The sequence below is a fragment of the Zalophus californianus genome, chromosome 1 (genome assembly GCF_009762305.2).
Source record: "Zalophus californianus isolate mZalCal1 chromosome 1, mZalCal1.pri.v2, whole genome shotgun sequence".
Classification (NCBI taxonomy): domain Eukaryota; kingdom Metazoa; phylum Chordata; class Mammalia; order Carnivora; family Otariidae; genus Zalophus; species Zalophus californianus.
Genome location: NC_045595.1, coordinates 54,477,390 through 54,495,804, shown reverse-complemented (window position 1 = coordinate 54,495,804; position 18,415 = coordinate 54,477,390). Strand labels below are relative to the sequence as shown.

At 38.4% G+C, this 18,415-nt stretch overlaps 1 protein-coding gene and 1 pseudogene across 4 annotated transcripts in view; one reads left to right on the top strand and one right to left on the bottom strand.

Annotated features, from left to right (window-relative positions):
- TMCC1 (transmembrane and coiled-coil domain family 1) overlaps window positions 1–18,415 on the top strand; it is a 251,422-nt gene that overhangs the window by 102,490 nt on the left and 130,517 nt on the right. The window contains exon 1 of one of the 4 annotated variants that reach the window (XM_027584066.2): window positions 14,728–14,801. The exons of the other annotated variants lie outside the window; for them this stretch is intronic. Within the exon in view, the coding sequence (XP_027439867.1) occupies window positions 14,763–14,801 (39 nt within the window). The 5' untranslated portion in view covers window positions 14,728–14,762. Of the gene's footprint in view, window positions 1–14,727; window positions 14,802–18,415 lie in introns of those variants that run through there. 4 annotated transcript variants of the gene reach the window in all.
- Window positions 16,666–17,078, bottom strand: LOC113916897 (annotated as a pseudogene).

Sequence of the window (18,415 nt, the reverse complement as noted above, 5' to 3'; positions counted from 1 at the left end):
TTTCATTTAGTGTTGCAGTTATTTCTAATGTAATTGTTCTTTAAAAATGCCAACTATGAGCTATAAAATGTAAATGAAGACTAAAGAAACTGATTCTTTTTTAAAGAATTTTTTTTAAACATCGTGTGATTATATCGAGGTATTATAAAGAACAAACCAGAAAGGAGTAGTTGTCTGTTCATTTATAAGGATTCTTGACAATAAGTCTTTTTTTTTTTTTGGTACTGGGTATTTAAAGCTCTGCAGTGATGTGTTATTGTCAAAACTCTTCATTTCTATCTGGAGAGAATGTCCTATTATTTAGAGAAGATCCCATTTTTCTGGAAAAAGACATCTGTTGGTTGATTTACATGCCTAAATGCAAGAAAAGGAGAAAGGAATTTAAGGAAACAAAAGTGCTGAATCAAGGGGCATACTTGGAAATAGAAATATAGTATCACTTTAAAAAAATTTGTGGTAAATAAGACATAACATAAAATTTACAATTTAACTCTCTTTAAGTGTACAATTTAAAAGTATTAAGTATATGCACATTGTTGGCAAACAGATCTCCAGAACTTTTTTACCTTGCAGATCTGAAACTCTGTATCCATTAAACAACTCTCCCTTTACCCTCCTCTCTCCAGCCACTGGTAACCACTATTTTACTTTGTTTCTTTGAATTTGATTAGATATCTCATATAAGTAGAATCATGCATTTTTACTGTTTTTCTGACTGGCTTATTTCACTGAGCATAAAGTCCTCAAGATTCCTCTATCTTGTAGCATGTGACAGGATATCCTTCTTTTTAAAGACTGAATAATATTCCTTTGATTTATAACCACATTTTTAAAAATTTTTAATTTTTAAAAAATTTTATTTATTTATATGACAGAGAGAGAGCGAGAGAGGAAATATAAGCAGGGGAAGTGGGAGAGGGAGAAGCAGGCTTCCTGCCGAGCAGGGAACCTGATGTGGGGCTCAATCCCAGGACCCTGGGATCATGACCTGAGCTGAAGGCAGACACTTAACGACTGAGCCACCCAGGCGCCCCCACATTTTTTTTTAAAAAGGTTTTTTGTTTATTTATTTGACAGAGAGAAACACAGTGAGAGAGGGAACACAAGCAGGGGGAGTGGGAGAGGGAGAAGCAGGCTTCCTGCCGAGTAGGGAGCCCGATGCGTGGCTTGATCCGAGCCAAAGGCAGACGCTCAACAACTGAGCCACCAGGTGCCCCTATAAACACATTTTTTCTTTTAGATTTTATTTATTTGAGAGAGAAACACACAGCAAGAGAGGGAACACAAACAGGGGGAGTGGGAGAGGGAGAAGCAGGCTTCCTGCCGAGCAGGGAGCCCAATGTGGGGCTCGATCCCAGGACCCTGGGATCATGACCTGAGCCGAATGCAGACGCCCAAGGACTGAGCCACCCAGGCGCCCACATTTTTTATTTTTCATTCATCTTTTGGTGGATATTTGGTTTGCTTCCACCTCTTAGCTATTTTAAATTGTGCCACTATAAACATAGGTGTGCAGGTATCTCTTTGAGACCCTGCTTGAGTGTATACTCAGAAGTAGGATTGCTGAATTATATGGTACTTCTGTTTTTAATTTTTTGAGGAGTTGCTATACCATATTCTATTATTTTACTAATAGTGCAGTTCTATTTTATGATCCAATCAACAATGCACAAAGGTTCCAATTTCTCCACATACTAAGTAACACTTAATATTTTGTTGTTTTGATAGTAACTGTTCTAACCTCATTGTGGTTTTTATTTGCATTTCTCTGATGATTAGTTATTTTGAGCATCTTTTCATATTCTCATTGACCATTTATATATTATCTTTGGAGAAATATTTCAGTCCTTTGCCCATTTATTTATTTATTTATTTATTTTCCTTTGCCCATTTTTTAAAGAGTTGCTTTTTGTTGAGTTGTAGCAGTTCTTACATATGCTGCATTAATGCCTTATTAAATACATGATTTGTGGGGTGCCTGGGTGTCTCAGTCCTTAAGCATCTGCCTTTGACTCAGATCATGATTCCCGGGTCCTGGGATCAAATTCCGCTTTGGGCTCCCTGCTCTGCTGGAAGCCTGCTTCTCCCTCTCCCATTCCCCCTGCTTGTGTTCCCTCTCTGTCTGTCTCTCTCTCTGTCAAATAAATAAAAATCTTAAAAAAAAAAAAAAGTAAATACATGATTTGCAAACATTTTCTCCCATTCTGGAGATTTCCTTTTTGCTTGTTTTTAAGTTTAATAAAGTTCCATTAGTCTCTTTTTTTGCTTTTTGTGTCCTTTGAGTTACATTTTGTATATGGTATAAGATCCAGGTCTAATTTCATTCTCTTGCATGTGACCATCTAGTTTTCCCAGCACCATTTGTTGAAGAGACTGTCCCTTATTCCATTGAGTGGGTTTAGCACCTGTGTTAAAAATCATTTGACCACATATGTGAAGGTTTATTTCTGTATTCTCTGTTTTGTCCTGTTGATCTTGAGATCATCTTTTTTTTTTTTTTTTTTTTAAGATTATTTATTTGTCAGAGAGAGAGAGAGCGTGTGCATGCACATAAGCAGGGGGAGCGGCAGTCAGAGGGAGAAGCAGGCTCCCCACTGAGCAAGGAGCCTGATGGGGGACTTGATCTCAGGACCCTGGGATCATGACCTGAGCCAAAGGCAGGTGCTTAACTCATTGAGTCACCCAGGCGCCACTGTTCTTTGTCTTTATTCCAGTCCCATGCTGTTTGGATTACTGCAGCTTTGTAAAGTGTTGTTGTTGTTGTTTTTAAGATTTATTTTTAAGTAATCTCTACACCCAATGTGGGGCTCAAGTTGAACTCACAACCCTGAGATCAAGAGTCACACGCTATCCTGACTGAACCAGCCAGGTACCCCTGTAAAATGCTTTGAAATCAGGAAATATGAGTCCTCTATGTTCTTTTTCAAAATTGTTTTGGCTATTCAGAATCCTCTGAGATTCCATATGAATTTTAGCGTGGATTTTTCTGTTTCTGCTAAAAAACACCACAGAGATACTGGTAGGGACTTCATTGAGTCTGTAGATTGATTAGAGTAGTATGGACACCTTGACAATATTAAGTCTTCCAATCCTTGAATATAAGATATCTTTCCTTTTACTTGTGTCTTTTCAAATTTCCTTCTGCAGTGTTTTGTAGTTTCCAGTGTATAAGTCTTTCTTTTTGGTTACGCTTATTCCTAAATATTTTGTTCTTTTTGATGCTATTTTAAATGGAATTATTTTCTTAATTGCTTCAGATTATTTATTGTTAGTTAACAGAAACACAACTGATTTTTTTGTGTGGGTTTTGTGTCCTCCAGCTTTCCTGAATTCATTTATTAGTGTTAACATCTTTGTGTGTGAAATCAATAGGGTTTTCTATATAAATTCATGTCATCTGTGAACAGAGATCATTTTACTTTTCTCCTTTCCAATTTGGGTGCCTTTTATTCATTTTTATTTCTTTTTCTTGCTTAATTGCTCTAGCTAGGACTTCTAGTACTATGTTGAATAGAAATGGCAGGAGCAGACATCCTTGCTTTATTTCTGGTCTTAGAAAGTTTTCAGTCTTTCACCATTGAGTATGATGTCAGCTGTGGGCTTTCCATTAATGACTTTTTTTATGTTGCCGTAGTTTCCTTCTAATCCTGGTTTTTGACTGTTTTTATCATTAAAGTGTCTTGAGTCTTGTCAGATGGTTTTCCTGCATCAATTGAGAGGATCATATGATTTTTTTCCTTCTTTCTGTTACTGTGGCATATTACATTAATCACTTTTCATATGTTGAAATATCTTGGCAATCCCAGAATAAACCCCCCTTGGTCATAGTGTATAATCCTTTTTTTTTTTTTTTTTTTAAAGATTTTATTTATTTATTTGACAGAGAGAGACATAGTGAGAGCAGAAACACAAGCAGGGGGAGTGGGAGAGGGAGAAGCAGACTCCCCACGGAGCAGGGAGCCCGATGTGGGACTCGATCCCAGGACCCTGGGATCATGACCTGAGCAGAAGGCAGACACTTAAAAACTGAGCCACCCAGGCGACCCGTGTATAATCCTTTTAATGTGCTGTTGAATTCACTTTGCTATTATTTTGCTGAGGAATTTTACATTGATATTCATTAGGGATATTGGTGTGTAGTTTTTCTGTGGTGTGTTTGTCTGGTTTTGGGAGGATTATTCTGACCTTATAGAATGAACTTGAAAGTGTTCCCTCCTTTTAAACTTCTTTGAGGAGTTTTAGGGATTTATGGTAATTTTTCTTTAAGGTTTGGTGGAATGCTCCATTGATGCCATCTGGTTGATCCTGGGCTTTTCTTTCTTGAGACCTTTTTGATTAATGATTCATTCTCTTTTTCTGTTACTGATCTGTTGAGATTTTCTATTTTTTTTTTTTAAGGTTTTATTTATTTATTTGAGAGAGAAAAAGCGAGAGACAGTGGAGGGGCAGAGGGAGAGGGAGAAGCAGATTCCCCACTGAGCAGGGAGCCCAGTGTGGGGCTTGATCCCAGGAACCTGGGATTATGACCTGAGCTGAAGGCAGACACTTAACCGACTGAGCCACCCAGGTACCCCAAGATTTTCTATTTCTTTACAGTTCAGTCTTGGTTATGTTATATGTTTCTAGGAATTTATGCATTTTTTTCCTAAGTTAACCATTTTGTTGGCTTACCAGTTGTTCATGGTATTCTCTTATAATCCTCTTTATTCTGTGGATTTGGTTTTAATGTCCCTGCTTTCATTTCTGATTTTAGTTTTCTCCTGTTCACGCTCCCACATACTGGCTCTCGTGCTCTCGCATAGTCTAGCTAAAGTTTTCTTAACTTTGTTGATCCTGTTAAAGCAACTCTTAGTTTTCATTGATCTTTTTCTTTTGTTCTATTCTCTGTTACTGCTCTAATCTTTATTAATATTTCTTTTCACCTTTGGATTTAGTTTTTCTAGTTTCCTCAGGTATACAGTTAGGTTGTTGATTTAAGATCTTTCTTTTTAAAGTACTCATTTACTGCTGCAGTGTTTCCTCTTAGCACTGCTTTGCTGTACTTCCTAAGTTTTGATATGTTGTATTTTCATTTCTGTTTGTCTCTAGGTATTTCTAATTTACCTTGTGACCTCTTCTTTGACCGATTGGTTGTTTAAGAGTGTGTTGTTTAATTTCTGCACAACTGTAGATTTTCTGGTTTTCCTTGCATTTCATTCCATTGTGAACAGAAGATAACTTTGTAAGATTTCACAGTTTTTCAGTTTGTTAAGACTTGTGTCCTAACCTGTGGTCTGTCTTGGAGAATGTTCCATGTGCACTAAAGAAGAAGGTATATTCTGCTGTTGTTGGGTGGAAGTGTTCTATGTCTTTTAACTCTAATTAGTCTGTAGTGTTATTAAAGTCATCTGTTTTCTTATTGATCTTCTGTCTCATTGTTCTATCCATTCTTGAAAGTGGAGTATGAAATCTGTTGGTGGCAATTTTCCTTTCAGTTCTTTCAGTTTGCTTTATATATTTAGGAGCTCTGAGGTTTGATGCATAAATTTTTTTTTTTTTTTAAGATTTCATTCATTCATTTGACAGTGAGAGAGGGAACACAAGCAGGGGGAGTGGGAGAGGGAGAAGCAGGCCTCCCTGCTCAGAGAGAGCTGCTTCTCCCTCTCCCTCGCATGTTTCCTCTCGCTGTGTCTCTATCTGTCAAATAAATAAAAAAAATCTTTATTTTTAAGGATTTTATTTATTTGACAGAACACAGGCAGAGGGAGAGAGAGGGAGAAGCAGGCTCCCTGCTGAGCAAGGAGCCCGATGTGAGACTCGATCCCAGGACCCTGGCCGAAGGCAGCCGCTTAACCGACTGAGCCACCCAGGCATCCCATAAATAAAATCTTAAAAAAAAAAAGAAACTAAATAAAATAATAAACTAAACAAACTGTTCTCTCTGTACTATGGAATATTATGTAGCAATAATAGAGATCCGTATATTCCGACAAAATTTTCTAAGTAAATTCTTGAATTTTTAAAAGCCGATATCTTAGTTTGTTTAGGCCACTATGACAAAATACCAGACTGGATAGTTTATAAATAATAGAATTTTATTTCTCACAGTCCTGGAAGCTGGAAGTCTGAGATCAGGGTGCCAGCATGGCATGAGGGCCCTCTCCCAGTTGTAGACTTTTTGTTGTGTCCTCACATGTTGGAAGGGGCTAGGGAGCTCTGTGGGATCTCGTTTACAGGAGCACTAATCCAACCTGATGAGTGTAGTACCTCCCAGAGTTCCCACCTCTTAATATCATATTGGGCTTTAGCATTTCAACATAGGAATTTTGGGAGGACGCAAACATTTAGACCACAGCAAAGAGTTTTAATTAATATGTATATTATAATATTAGTTGGGTTAAGAAACAAACCAAGCTACCCTGAAGATAATACTGCATACTTTTATAGGTAAATAGTATAAAAGTTCATTGTAAAAGAAGAATAAACTGATAACAGTGGTTACAACAATTAAGCATTCATACATTACTTATGTAATTAAAGAACAAGAAGAATCCCAGATGAAAATCCATCAAAACACTGGTAGTAGTTACTTCTGTATGGTGGTATTTTGAATGAAATTTCTTATTCTTTGTATTTTACTGTATTTTCATAAATTTTTTATTGGAAAATACTAAATTATAAAGAGTATTTCATAAGTGGGAAATAAATAATTGACATATGGTTAATAAAATTAATTCTTATAAAAGTGGAATAGAAGAGTAAGTAGAATTTAATTAGGTGGAAAGATCAGGGAGTTTGGGGGTATGGGAGATGGTTGAGGGAGAGAAAAGGAACCCAGAGTGTCTTAGAAACTTTTGAAGTTGTATAGAGCCATTGAACACTGCCTTATATTTTTTAAGGCATTTATTCAGTACGTATTTAAGGACCTAGTAGGTGTCAGAATTACCCCTATGAGCATATTAGGGTCCCTGCCCCTAAGAAACTTAGGTTTTGATGAGGGGGATGAACAAGAACAGATTATAATACAGCAGTTCCCCTTATCTATGGTTTTGCTTTTTTACTGTAGCCCAGAAGGAGATAATCCTCCTGATGTATGGTCAGAGGTCAATAGTAGCTTTTTTTTTTTAAGATTTATTTATTTATTTTAGAGAGAGAGAGTGCACAGGCAGTGGGAGGGGCAGAGGGAGAGAGACTCAAACCGACTCCCTACTGAGCGTGGAGCCCAACAAGGGGCTTGATCTCATGACCCTGAGATCATGACCTGAGCCGAAATCAAGAGTCAGACACTTAACCATTGGAGCCACCCAGGCGCCCCTAGGTCAGTAGTAGCTTAATGATACGTCACAATGCCTACATCATTCATCTCACTGCATCTCATGTAGACATTTTACCATCTCAAGTCACCACAAGAGGAAGGGTGAGTACAGTACAGTAAGGTATTTTGAAAGAGAATACATTCACATAACTTTTTTTTTTTTTAAAGATTTTATTTATTTGACAGAGACACAGCAAGAGAAGGAACACGAGCAGGGGGAGTGGGAGAGGGAGAAGCAGGCCTCCCGCAGAGCAGGGAGCCCGATGTGGGGCTTGATCCCAGGACCCTGGGATCATGACCTGAGCCGAAGGCAGACGCTTAATGACTGAGCCACCCAGGCGCCCCACATTCACATAACTTTTAATTACGGTATATGGTTATAATGTTCTGTTTTATTACTGGTTATTGTTAATTTCTAACTGCCTAATTTTATCATAAGTATGTATGTCTGGGAAAACACATTGCATATATAGGGTTCAGCACTATCAACAGTTTTAGGCATCCACTGGGGGTCTTGGAAGTATCCTCCACAGATAAGGGGGGTCTACTTACAGTGTAGTAAGGAAGAATCAATTGGTAAGGTGGAGAAAGGGGTTGGTGAGGGTTGATAGAAAGGCTTTCCTAAAGGTACCGATGTCTAAGCTGAAATTTGGAGTTAAGTTAAAATAGTGTGAGATGTCTAGAGAGGGAAAGCAGGGACCAGCACCTGGAACACCTGTAAACTGTTTTAAGGACTTGTTTTTGTGGTGTTTAATTATTCCATATTTATAATCTTACTGAGTGTTCTTTGCAACGTAGTAAATAATAGTCTCGTTAGTTGTTTGGCCCTTGGTAAGCACATAATAAACTCTTTTTTCCTCTCCCTCCTCTATCTTTTCTTCTCTCCCTCTTCCTTGTATGCATTTACTGCAGGTGATGCATGGCATGAGTTTTTTGGGGGAAATAAATGCAAATCCTAAAATATTGCTGATATAAAAAGGGGGCAACCTCAATTTAGCATATTTGAAAGAGCCATGCCTGGTTCACTAAAATAAAAGTGCAATTTGATGTGGTTGACTGCTCTTTAAATCAGCTATCACAATGAGTTAGTTAAGGAATTGAATACAAGAGGTATTCACATTTTTTGATCATGAACATCTTTTAACTTTTTACTACTTGGTAAAATGTACTACCTTCAGGGTTAATTATCTTGACAATGGCTTGGAGCTTTATAAATAACTACACAAGTTACTTAATCTGTTCTATGTAGATAAAACGTGGTATCTGTATTGTTACCTGTTGTGGGATTGCCAAATGAAATTTGTTTTCGCAAGATAGAAATCTCGTATGGTTTAAGGGGCCTGAATTGCCAGAAGGTCCGAAGCTGACAGCATTATTTACTAAATTTTTTTGAAAGTAGATTTCCTTCCTTGTTTTAAAGGCAGATAGTAACTAAAAGAGTCATAGCTTCTGTAAAGAAAGAACCTGTCACATTATTGTTTGTTAATGTTGGGCTATTCCCATTTGGGCAGTTTATAGAAAAATGGTAAACCAATGTGCAATTTAGAAAGGAGGAATAACTGAATTTTGTTAGTCTGCATTCCCATTCCACAAACAAAAAATATTCTGAACACTACAGACTAACAACATACTGCCTTGTTACTATGAAAAACAAAGTTTTACTTACCACTTGAATTACACCTCTGCGTCCTTAACTTGTGTTTTTTCTGCTGCATGGAATGCTCTTCCTCTTTTTTGTCCATTTGCAAAATACCTGTCCCACCTTAAAGACTCTGGGTTTAATACTTCTTTTGTCCCATAAAAGCTCATCACTCCTTTTGTCATTACTGTCCCTGCTGTTGGGGAGATGCCACATTAATGACAATGGTTTAAGTTTTCTGTTTCCTTACTAGATTGTGACCTGCTTAAAAGTAAAGGGTGTCACAAATACTTGTTTAGTGTGTGAATGAAAGGGGACTTTCTGAAATGACATGGCATTGCTTAATGAAAGCCTACAAAATTTTAGACTTAGTTTTATTGACTGGTAGTTAGCTGGCTCTATCACTTCTGGCTCCTGTTACTTCTGGGTTATCGCAGGACTCTGGTTAAAACCCACAATGATGTTTGAACATGATTTATTTAATATAACTCTGTTATAGGAGTTCTTCAGTTGTGCCAAGCTTCGAGGAGACTCACTCAACTTAAAGTGTAAAGGTTCACATTTTTTAAAATAGAATAATTATTCAGTTTCAGAAAAACTTTATTGCATGAATATCTTAAGTAGTGTTTGGTTTTAGTATGTTTTAAATTATTAAAAATAGGAGGAGGCATGATGTAATGGAAGCAGCAATATAGTGAAATTTGTATTTAGGGTTCCAGTTCTGACTCTGATACCAACTCTGTGATTTAGGGGCAAGTTTGAAAACCTCTTTGAACTTTAGTTTACTTCTCTGTAAAAGTGTAGTTTGTATTACATGATATTAAAGTAGTATACAACTTTAATATCTATTTTTAAAATGTGTTTATATAGAACTTTTAAGAATGAAGTTTGTGTATACAACTTTAATATCTATTTTTAAGATGTGTTTATATAGAACTTTAAGAATGAAGTTTGTGGGGGAGGGACAAGTGTTTTCAAATATAGAAATTGGGTTGATTTGTTTATGTTTTATATTTTTTTAACTTTTTTTTTTTTTTTAATTCATGAGAGTCAGAGAGAGAGAGAGAGAGAGTCAGAGGCAGAGGTAGAGGGAGAAGCAGGCTCCCTGCCTAGCAGGGAGCCCGATGCGGGACTCGATCCCAGGACCCCGGGATCATGACCTGAGCCGAAGGCAGACGCTTAACCGTCTGAGCCACCCAGGCGCCCTGTTTAAGTTTTATAATATTTACCCAAGGTATTTGTATGTTTCTGTTGTTGTTATTTTGGACTTTTTTTTTTTTTTAAGATTTTTTAAAAATTCAGTTAGCTTATAGTACATCATTAGTTTCAGATGTAGTGTTCAGTAATTTATAGGTTGCTTATAACATCCAGTGCTCATCACATCACATGCCCTCCTTAATGCCCATTACCCAATTACCCTATTCCCCCCACCCACCTCCCCTCTAGCAGCCCTCATTTTTTAAAGATTTATTTATTTTAGGGGGGGAGGGGCAAAGGGAGAGGGAGAGAGAATCCAAGCCGACTCCATGTTGAGTGCTGAGCCTGACGCAGGGCTCGATCTCATGATGCTGAGATCACGACCTGAGATGAAACCAAGAGTCAGCTGCTTAACTGACTGTGCCACCCACGCTTCCCTGTTTTGGACTTTTTTTCTTTTTTAAAGATTTTATTTACTTATTTGACAGAGAGAGACACAGCGAGAGAGGGAACACAAGCAGGGGGAGTGGGAGAGTGCGAAGCAGGCTTCCGGCAGAGCAGGGAACCCGATGCAGGGCTTGATCCCAGGACCCCCGGGAACGTGACCTGAGCCAAAGGCGAGACGCTTAATAACTGAGCCACCCAGGCGCCCCAGTTTTGGACTTTTTAAGGGATAAAGTAAATCAGAAAGCAGTATAGTCCTAGTTAAAACATATGTACATATATTTATACATATGCAAGACAATGAATAATAAGGTAAGTACTAATGTTATCCCTAGTGTGGGGTTGTATATGATGGATAAAATAAAGAGAATTTTTCTACAAAGATAATAAAACTAAAATAAAATGCCATTTACTAAAGATTATGGCTTTGGAAGTAGATTATTATTTGACAAACAAGTAAGGAAAATGTATGGGGAGCTGTGGCCAACATGTCAAAGGCAGACTTTTTTCTGGTTCCTAGATCTACTTAAAACTCTTACCTATGGTGGAAAGCAGAAGACAGGATTGCTTAGTGATTGATGTTCATCTCTTTTTTAGTTATGATGGGGACAAGTTTTTTTTTTTTTTTTTTTAAAGAGAGAGAGCACGTGTGAGCAGGGGGAGGGGCAGAGAGAGAGAGATAGAGAGAATCTCAAGCAGGCTCCATACTCGAGAGCCCAACCCAGGGCTCGATCTCACAACCCTGAGATGATGACTTGAGCCAAAATCAAGAGTCGGCTGCTTAACCATTGAGCCACGGAGGCACCCCAAGGAACTTAACCAAGTTCTTAAAATGGGGTGTGTGGACAAGCTTTAGGAGAATCCATTGACCATTTGGAATTGTGTCAAAAACACTGTGTATGTCTATTCATGAATTTTATGTCTGTCACTCCAGTGACTGAGTTCATAGCTTTTAACAGATCTCTAAAGAGTTGTGATCCAAAAAAGATTAAGAATCTCGGGGCGCCTGGGTGGTTCAGTCAGTTAAGCATCTGCCTTTGGGTCAGGTCATCATCCCAGAGTCCTGGGATTGAGCATCCTGCAATGGGCTCCCTGCTCGGTGGAAAGCCTGCTTCTCCCTCTCCCTTTACCTGCCTGTCTGCCTACTTGTGATCTCTCTCTCTCTCTCTCTGTCAAATAAATAAAATAAAATCTTAAAAAAAAAACAAAAAAAAAGATTAAAAACCCCATGGACAGTTCCTGTCTGTTTCTACATAGAGTAAGGGGGTTGTGGATTTTCAGTCACAGATTACTGAAAGGACATTGTTTATTGAGGTCTTGGAGTAATAAAAGAATGATTGCAGAGCTGTTGATTTTTCTGTAGGTGATACATTTCTGCCTTCTAACTATTCTTCTGTAACCTTTGATCTTGGTCTACTGTTTTCATCCTTTGTTGCCAGACACCTCAAAATAGATCATGTTCAGAGATTTTAATTTTTCCCCTAATGGCTATGTTTATTGAAGATATTTTCAGTTTTTTGTTGTCTTATCAAGGATTGGGTTGCAATATTACACTCAGATGATTTTTAACAGGTCTTGTTGCCTTTGAACAATTAGAGGTTTATGTTTATTTTAATAGGCAAAAAATTAGTAAGTTCCTCCTAGAATGAAGACACCATTCTTTTAATCCATAAGTCTTTTTTTTTTTTTTTTTAAGGTTTTATGTATTTATTTGACAGAGAGACAGCAAGAGAGGGAACACAAGCAGGGGGAGTGGGAGAGGGAGAAGCAGGCTTCCTGCTGAGCAGAGAGCCCGATGTTGGGCTCTATCCCGGGACCCTGGGATCATGACTTGAGCTGAAGGCAGACACTTAACGACTGAGCCACCCAGGCGCCCCAATCCATAAGTCTTTTTATGTGTATCTGGGACTTTGAGGATTTATATCCTATTCAAGTCATGATTGATATTTTTTGTGTACCTAGGTGTGTAGACTTTTGACAGTTTTTTCTAATTCCTTTTCCTCTTCCTTTCTTTGGGAGGTGCGGGTTAGAAAGAATCTTGCAACTCTTTGCAATCTAGCAGTTTTCTGGGATTCCAGTTGATTATATCAGAAACACTTCATGTTTATATTTAAAACAGTATGTCTTTCTGTAAGGAACTTTGTTTCCACACCAGCATCTCATTAGGTTCCTTCAATCCCAGGAGAAATTTTCTGAGTGTTCAGTTTCATTGTGTAAGAAAAAGATGGAAGTACTGGTACTCTTACCCTTTAAAAGCAAAACTAAACAGAAAACACACAACTTAGGTTCTCTCTTAGCCTGTCTTCCACTTGGACTTAAATTTCAGTCGGTTTAAATATTAGGTTACATTGCATATTCTGAACCTTAAATACGAGGGAGCCTTTACTTTCAGTCATAGTTGTTGGAACAAAGTTGTTCCAAAGTTTTCTTAGCTTTGGAATTTCACAAATAATTTAAATATGTTCAGCCCTTTTCCATTTAAGGTTTTTGGAATAAAATTTTTATATATAGATTAAGTTAAAGTGAATTTTTTTTGAAGCTGTGGCATCCTGTTACTTGTTTGAATCTGCTACATCTTTGTACTCTTCTAAGGTATTGTGAAATATGTGTGTGATATTTTAGGTGAAGTTTTTAAAATTGTGCATTGTATTTGGTGATAATTGGAAACTGGAGTGTGTGACAAGGGCATAGTTGAGAATAACCATTGTATAAAATATCTGTCTTTTCAAATTCATTTTTCACTTTTCTTGCCCAAAGGAAAAAAAATTAGTAACACTATATGGTTTCCTCATGATAATACTGATGTTTTAGAGAGAATACTCCTGCTTTACTTATCTGAAGAATTGGGATATTAATACATATTTCACAAGGGTGTTTAAGAAATCAATAGGATAACATGTGAAGTGCCTAACACAGGGACTGCATAGTAGGTTCATTCCAGCAAAGGCTATATGTAACATAAGCATAATCATGCTTACAGGGAATTGAGCATCACTAGAGCAAGGAAAATTAATATGTGCCAACAAGTTCTGCCCTGGTCAACAAGTTTTTAAAATCATTTAGGAGTAATGAACAATTCAGACAGGAGCATGTAGAGTGGAAATTTCACGAAAATGAAGTTTTGTCCTTACATTGGTTGTCTGGCAGCAGAATCAAATAAATAGGAAGAGACTGGCAAACGATAGCAAAATATTTTTTATCTTTGCAACTGTCCTCAGGATTGTCATTTTCATACCTCTTTACCTACATTAATTCACTCTGAGCTGTTTCTTTTGTTTGTTATGTGTGTAGATTTTTTTAAAATTACATCGTTCTAATGAGAGAAGTCAGTTAGCTCAGGAGGCAGCCTTAGTTTGTTTAACTTGGTAAGGAAGTTGAAGTCACCCTGTAACGAAGTTGAAGTCACCCACGAAGTATGCCTCTCTGCACCTGACATTCCTTCCCGAGGCGGGACTCCTCCCTGTGAATAAGAGGAAAGACTTGGCCAATTACCTTAGACAAAGCCGGACAGCTGCCGAGCCCAGCTGGGAGGAGTCTCCTCGGAGCAGAGCTGGTACAGTCACAGTCGGGGGCTTTTTGCTACCTCCTTTTATTCACACCATTTTACCCAGCAGATTACCTGAGGTGGAGGTTGAGAAGGGGGTGTTGCTCTTTGCCGGGGACCTCCTCCACTGGGAGGGCTGTAGGGTGGGAAGAATTGTAGTTGCCAGGTTTCTGCTTGAGGCTGATGCTTTCTAACCCCAGTGCGCCACTCCTCGCCCCACACAGACCAGAACATCAGGTTCGGCCCCCTGGAGTCTCAGGTGGCACCAGAGCGGCATCTTGGGCTGAGGATTTGGTGGAAAAAGAAGGGGTGGTCCTTCTCTCTGGACCCCTCTCTGGCTGACTCACAGGAAGTGCTAACCGAGCTTGGCACTGGGCGAAGCAGCTCCAGGATTCTGCCCCTCCCTGCCGCTGGTCCGCCCACCCTCTCCGACGTAGGCTTTGCAGTATTTCCCGATGGAACAATGAAGTGGTTCCAAGTTTGCTAAGACTCCCAGGGAAATTCTTTGGACTTCTGTGACAGTCTTCAAAATGTTTTGCCACCGACTTTTCCAAGAAGCTGTTTTTTAAAAAATCAAACAAAAAAAAAAAACCCAAACCTTTCCCTTCGTGGATTGCTTTGTCTGAAGATTACTCAGGGTGACCATGGTTCAACGCTTTAGCCTCAGGAGGCAGCTATCCAAGGTGGGTAGCTTGGGTAGCTTGGTGTGTTTGTTTAGGGGAAACTCTCACTAGATTCGGCATGGTTTCCTTTTTCTCTAGAACTGTTCTGTCAAGCCTGCCTTCCTCCAGAGCTAAGGAGGGGCTGGGGGAGGAAGCGCTGCCTTTTGTTCTTTCCTCTGACAGACACAAAGGTTTCAGGCTGACTGCACTGGCAACTCCAGATTTTGTTCCCCTAAAACCAAAGCTGTCACTGTGAATTTGGAGAAAGTTATAGTTTGCTTCTGAAATAGTTTCCAAGGGGGTGTGCGTGAAAGAGAATAGTGGGTAAAAAGTGCATTTTTAATTAGCAGTTAGTAGCAGCTTGTTGACCAAGATGAGAAAGCCTTATTGGTCTATGGAATCAGTGCTTTTGTACAAAATTTAGTATTAAACTGGGGAAAACTTCCATAAAACATCCAATAAGGAAGACCTGCATAAAAATGTTAAAATGAGTGGTCGTGTTAAGAAATTTGCATAGTTAATGAAAGTGTGTGAAAAGCAATAACCAGAAGGCTATGAATCAATTTTTTACAGAGTTTTGCTTGAAAAGCAGGTTCTGTTGTGCAGTTTTGAGGGAAAAGTTCTTTTAACCTAAGAAATTCAAACTTTAGGGGAAAAAAAAAAAAAGGCAAAACTCTCCTGGAAGAGGGGCCGCCGATTTTCTGAATCAGCCCCGCCGTGGCTAGCCCTCTTTTGACCCAGTCGTCGAGCTCTCTATTTAGCTGGTGCAGGAACTAGTTTGGAAAGAGGTATGCTGAGAGTTGAGCTTTATTTCAAAATCATCTGTTCTTTAAAAAGCCTATTCTAAAAAGGTAGTAGTTGGTGGCTGAATTGTGTCACAGTTCATTCCCTGCAGGCAGAAACTTAAACAAATAGTAAATCAGGAATTCTTCACTTTCTTGGTTGTTAGTCAGAATTGTTAAATCCTGAAATGTGTTATCTTAAGGGAAAACCTTTTAGTTTCTCACAGGCGACCTCAGTATAGAATATGTGCACTCAGGCAAAAATGAGCATAGAAAGCTCTTGCATCCATCCACATGTCAAATTTCATCTCTTGGATCGCCAAGCCTAACAGGGACTTTTTAGAAGTAGTAAAATAAATTTCCCTTGCTTCTCTTCCCCCAATTCTAGCTACATGTATTGGGGGTAGTGGGCCAAGAAGTCCCCAAATTCTTCTAAGCAATTTAAAAAGAATAATTTTTGTTAATCTTTGAACAACCTCCGGTTTATATATTGCCAAATATGTAGTACATTTATTTTTTATTTTTTTTTTAAACAAGAAGTTTATTTAAACAACAAGACGCTTGACTTGAAGGGAAAACTATCTAGGATTCATTTCTTTTAGAGTAATTTATCCCTACTTAAAGACAGATTGCCCTACATGTAACAGCTACGTACAAAAAAGTTATAAAATTGTCCTTGGTTTTACAATGATAAATGAAAAACATTAAAATTCTCCAATCGAACAAGGTATGCAAGGATTTTTATGTTGTTCTTTTTTTGTTAAACAGTGAGAGCAAAATAACTTATTGGAATATAAAGATAAGAGCTGACTGAGCATGCCACTAATGGAGAGAAGGGGGTATTTTCACAGAAGCGGTATTTTCCCCCATCCCATCTCCATTTGATGTCAATCAAAACATACCATTGGCCATTTAGTTAAAGAAAAATGCAATATGCTTGTGCACATACACAGTTACTTTATGTACAATAAAGGAATGGGGAAAGGGAAAATGAAAGAATAGAGAAAACTATACTGTAGTAGTCAGGATGTGGTGGAACCAAATTGCGGCTTTCTAATTGAGAATGTCTTCTTGGTCTGGAGGAACAGAGTTCTGGAGTAAAGTAGCAGGTTCCCTTTTTAGTAGACACCTGTCTGCTGCTGGAACACATCAATTGTATCTTCATCCTCCATTTCCAACTGGCAGGTGTGTCTGTTTCATTGATTGGCTGCCCATCAAATCGGAATCTGATCTGCCTCATTGACAAACCCTGTTGTTCACAATAGGCTTTCATTAGTTTACTAAGTGGTGTATGCCTCTTAATCTTAAACTGCACCACAGAACCATCCTGCCCCGCCACCTTCAAATTAATATGATCGTTGTTCTCAGTCTTGACTCCTTCCTTGGGCTTTTCGTCGGCCATAGCGAGCGCCGGAGTCTCCTCAGCTGCCGCTTCACAAAAGAGGTACCAGGTCCGCACCGAACAAGCACACAAGCAGCACCAGGAGCCTATGTAGTACATTTAAAAAGCAGATATGTAGATTCTCAGGGCAGTAATTTTTTTGCACAGGAATGCCTGAAATAGTTCAGAGCCAGGTGATAATTTTCTAATTAGCAAATAACTTCATTCTAGGTACTTTGCTCCCAGTGTTTCTCTCCCAATTATTTTTTGAACTTCTATGCTTTTCATTTTATACTACATGCCCTGCTGTGATTTATAGAAAAGTCACTTCGGGGGAATTAGGAGCACATCTTCTCTATAACACGAAGAAATAAAAGGTACATTATATAAAAACATTCATAGAGGTAACCTCTTTGAATTCCTTTTTTTTTTTTTTAATCACCCCTCCCCTCCATTTTAGCAGGGTTTCTAGGTCCTGTACTGAATGGTGAGGACCAAATCTAAGGAAATCTGTTTTCTATCAAATGTCCTTAATATAGTATACATTCAGTAATGAATTGAAAAAATAATATTCTAAATTGTTTCAATCTGTGTGGGTGCTGAAATATGAAAGAGAAATGAAGTTTTATCAATAACCTTCTTTTAATTTCAGTGCATGCACTGTACCTCTGTTCTGTTTTTTTTTTTTTTCAGTTAAACCCATATGTTACCTGAGATCACAGGACGTGTCTTAACCCAGTACGTGGTATTTCTGGCACACGTTGAACACTAAAAGTGAAATTAGGTTTTTGTAGGTCAAAAACAGTTGACTAGAAACTGCATGCAATTTCATATGATTCCAACTTTAATAACAAGTATTTTTGCCAATAAGAAATAATACTCCACAAGTATAGAATTGTCTTAAGATGATCTCATATTTTAAAAAGCAATTTCCTGGGCGCCTGGGTGGCTCAGTTGGTTAAGCGACTGCCTTTGGCTCAGGTCATGATCCTGGAGTCCCGGGATCGAGTCCCGTGTAGGGCTTCCTGCTCAGCGGGGAGTCTGCTTCTCCCTCTGACCCTCTTCCCTCTCGTGCTTTCTATCTCTCATTCTCTTCTTCAATTTCTCTTTCTTTGCCACTTTAGATTATTTTCTTTCTACATAGTTTTCTCACATATGACTTCCAAAATACTCACTAAAGAAAGCTTTTTCTTTCTGACCTACGTCCTCTGCATGAGCTAGTCAGAATAGTCTGGAACCTGCCAATGAGGACTTACCATGTAATTCTCTTAACAAATGTTCAAATTAGGTGGTATCAGCTTCATTTTGTCGTTAAAGAAACAGGTTTGGAGAAGTTAAGTCATTTGTCCAAATCTGGAGGTAGAGTCGGTTCAAACTTAGGTCTAATTCCATACCCATTCTGTTTCCCCACACCGTCTTCCTAAGCTTCTGATGTATTAGTCATTCTATTGTAATCTCTCACGTTTCTCCAT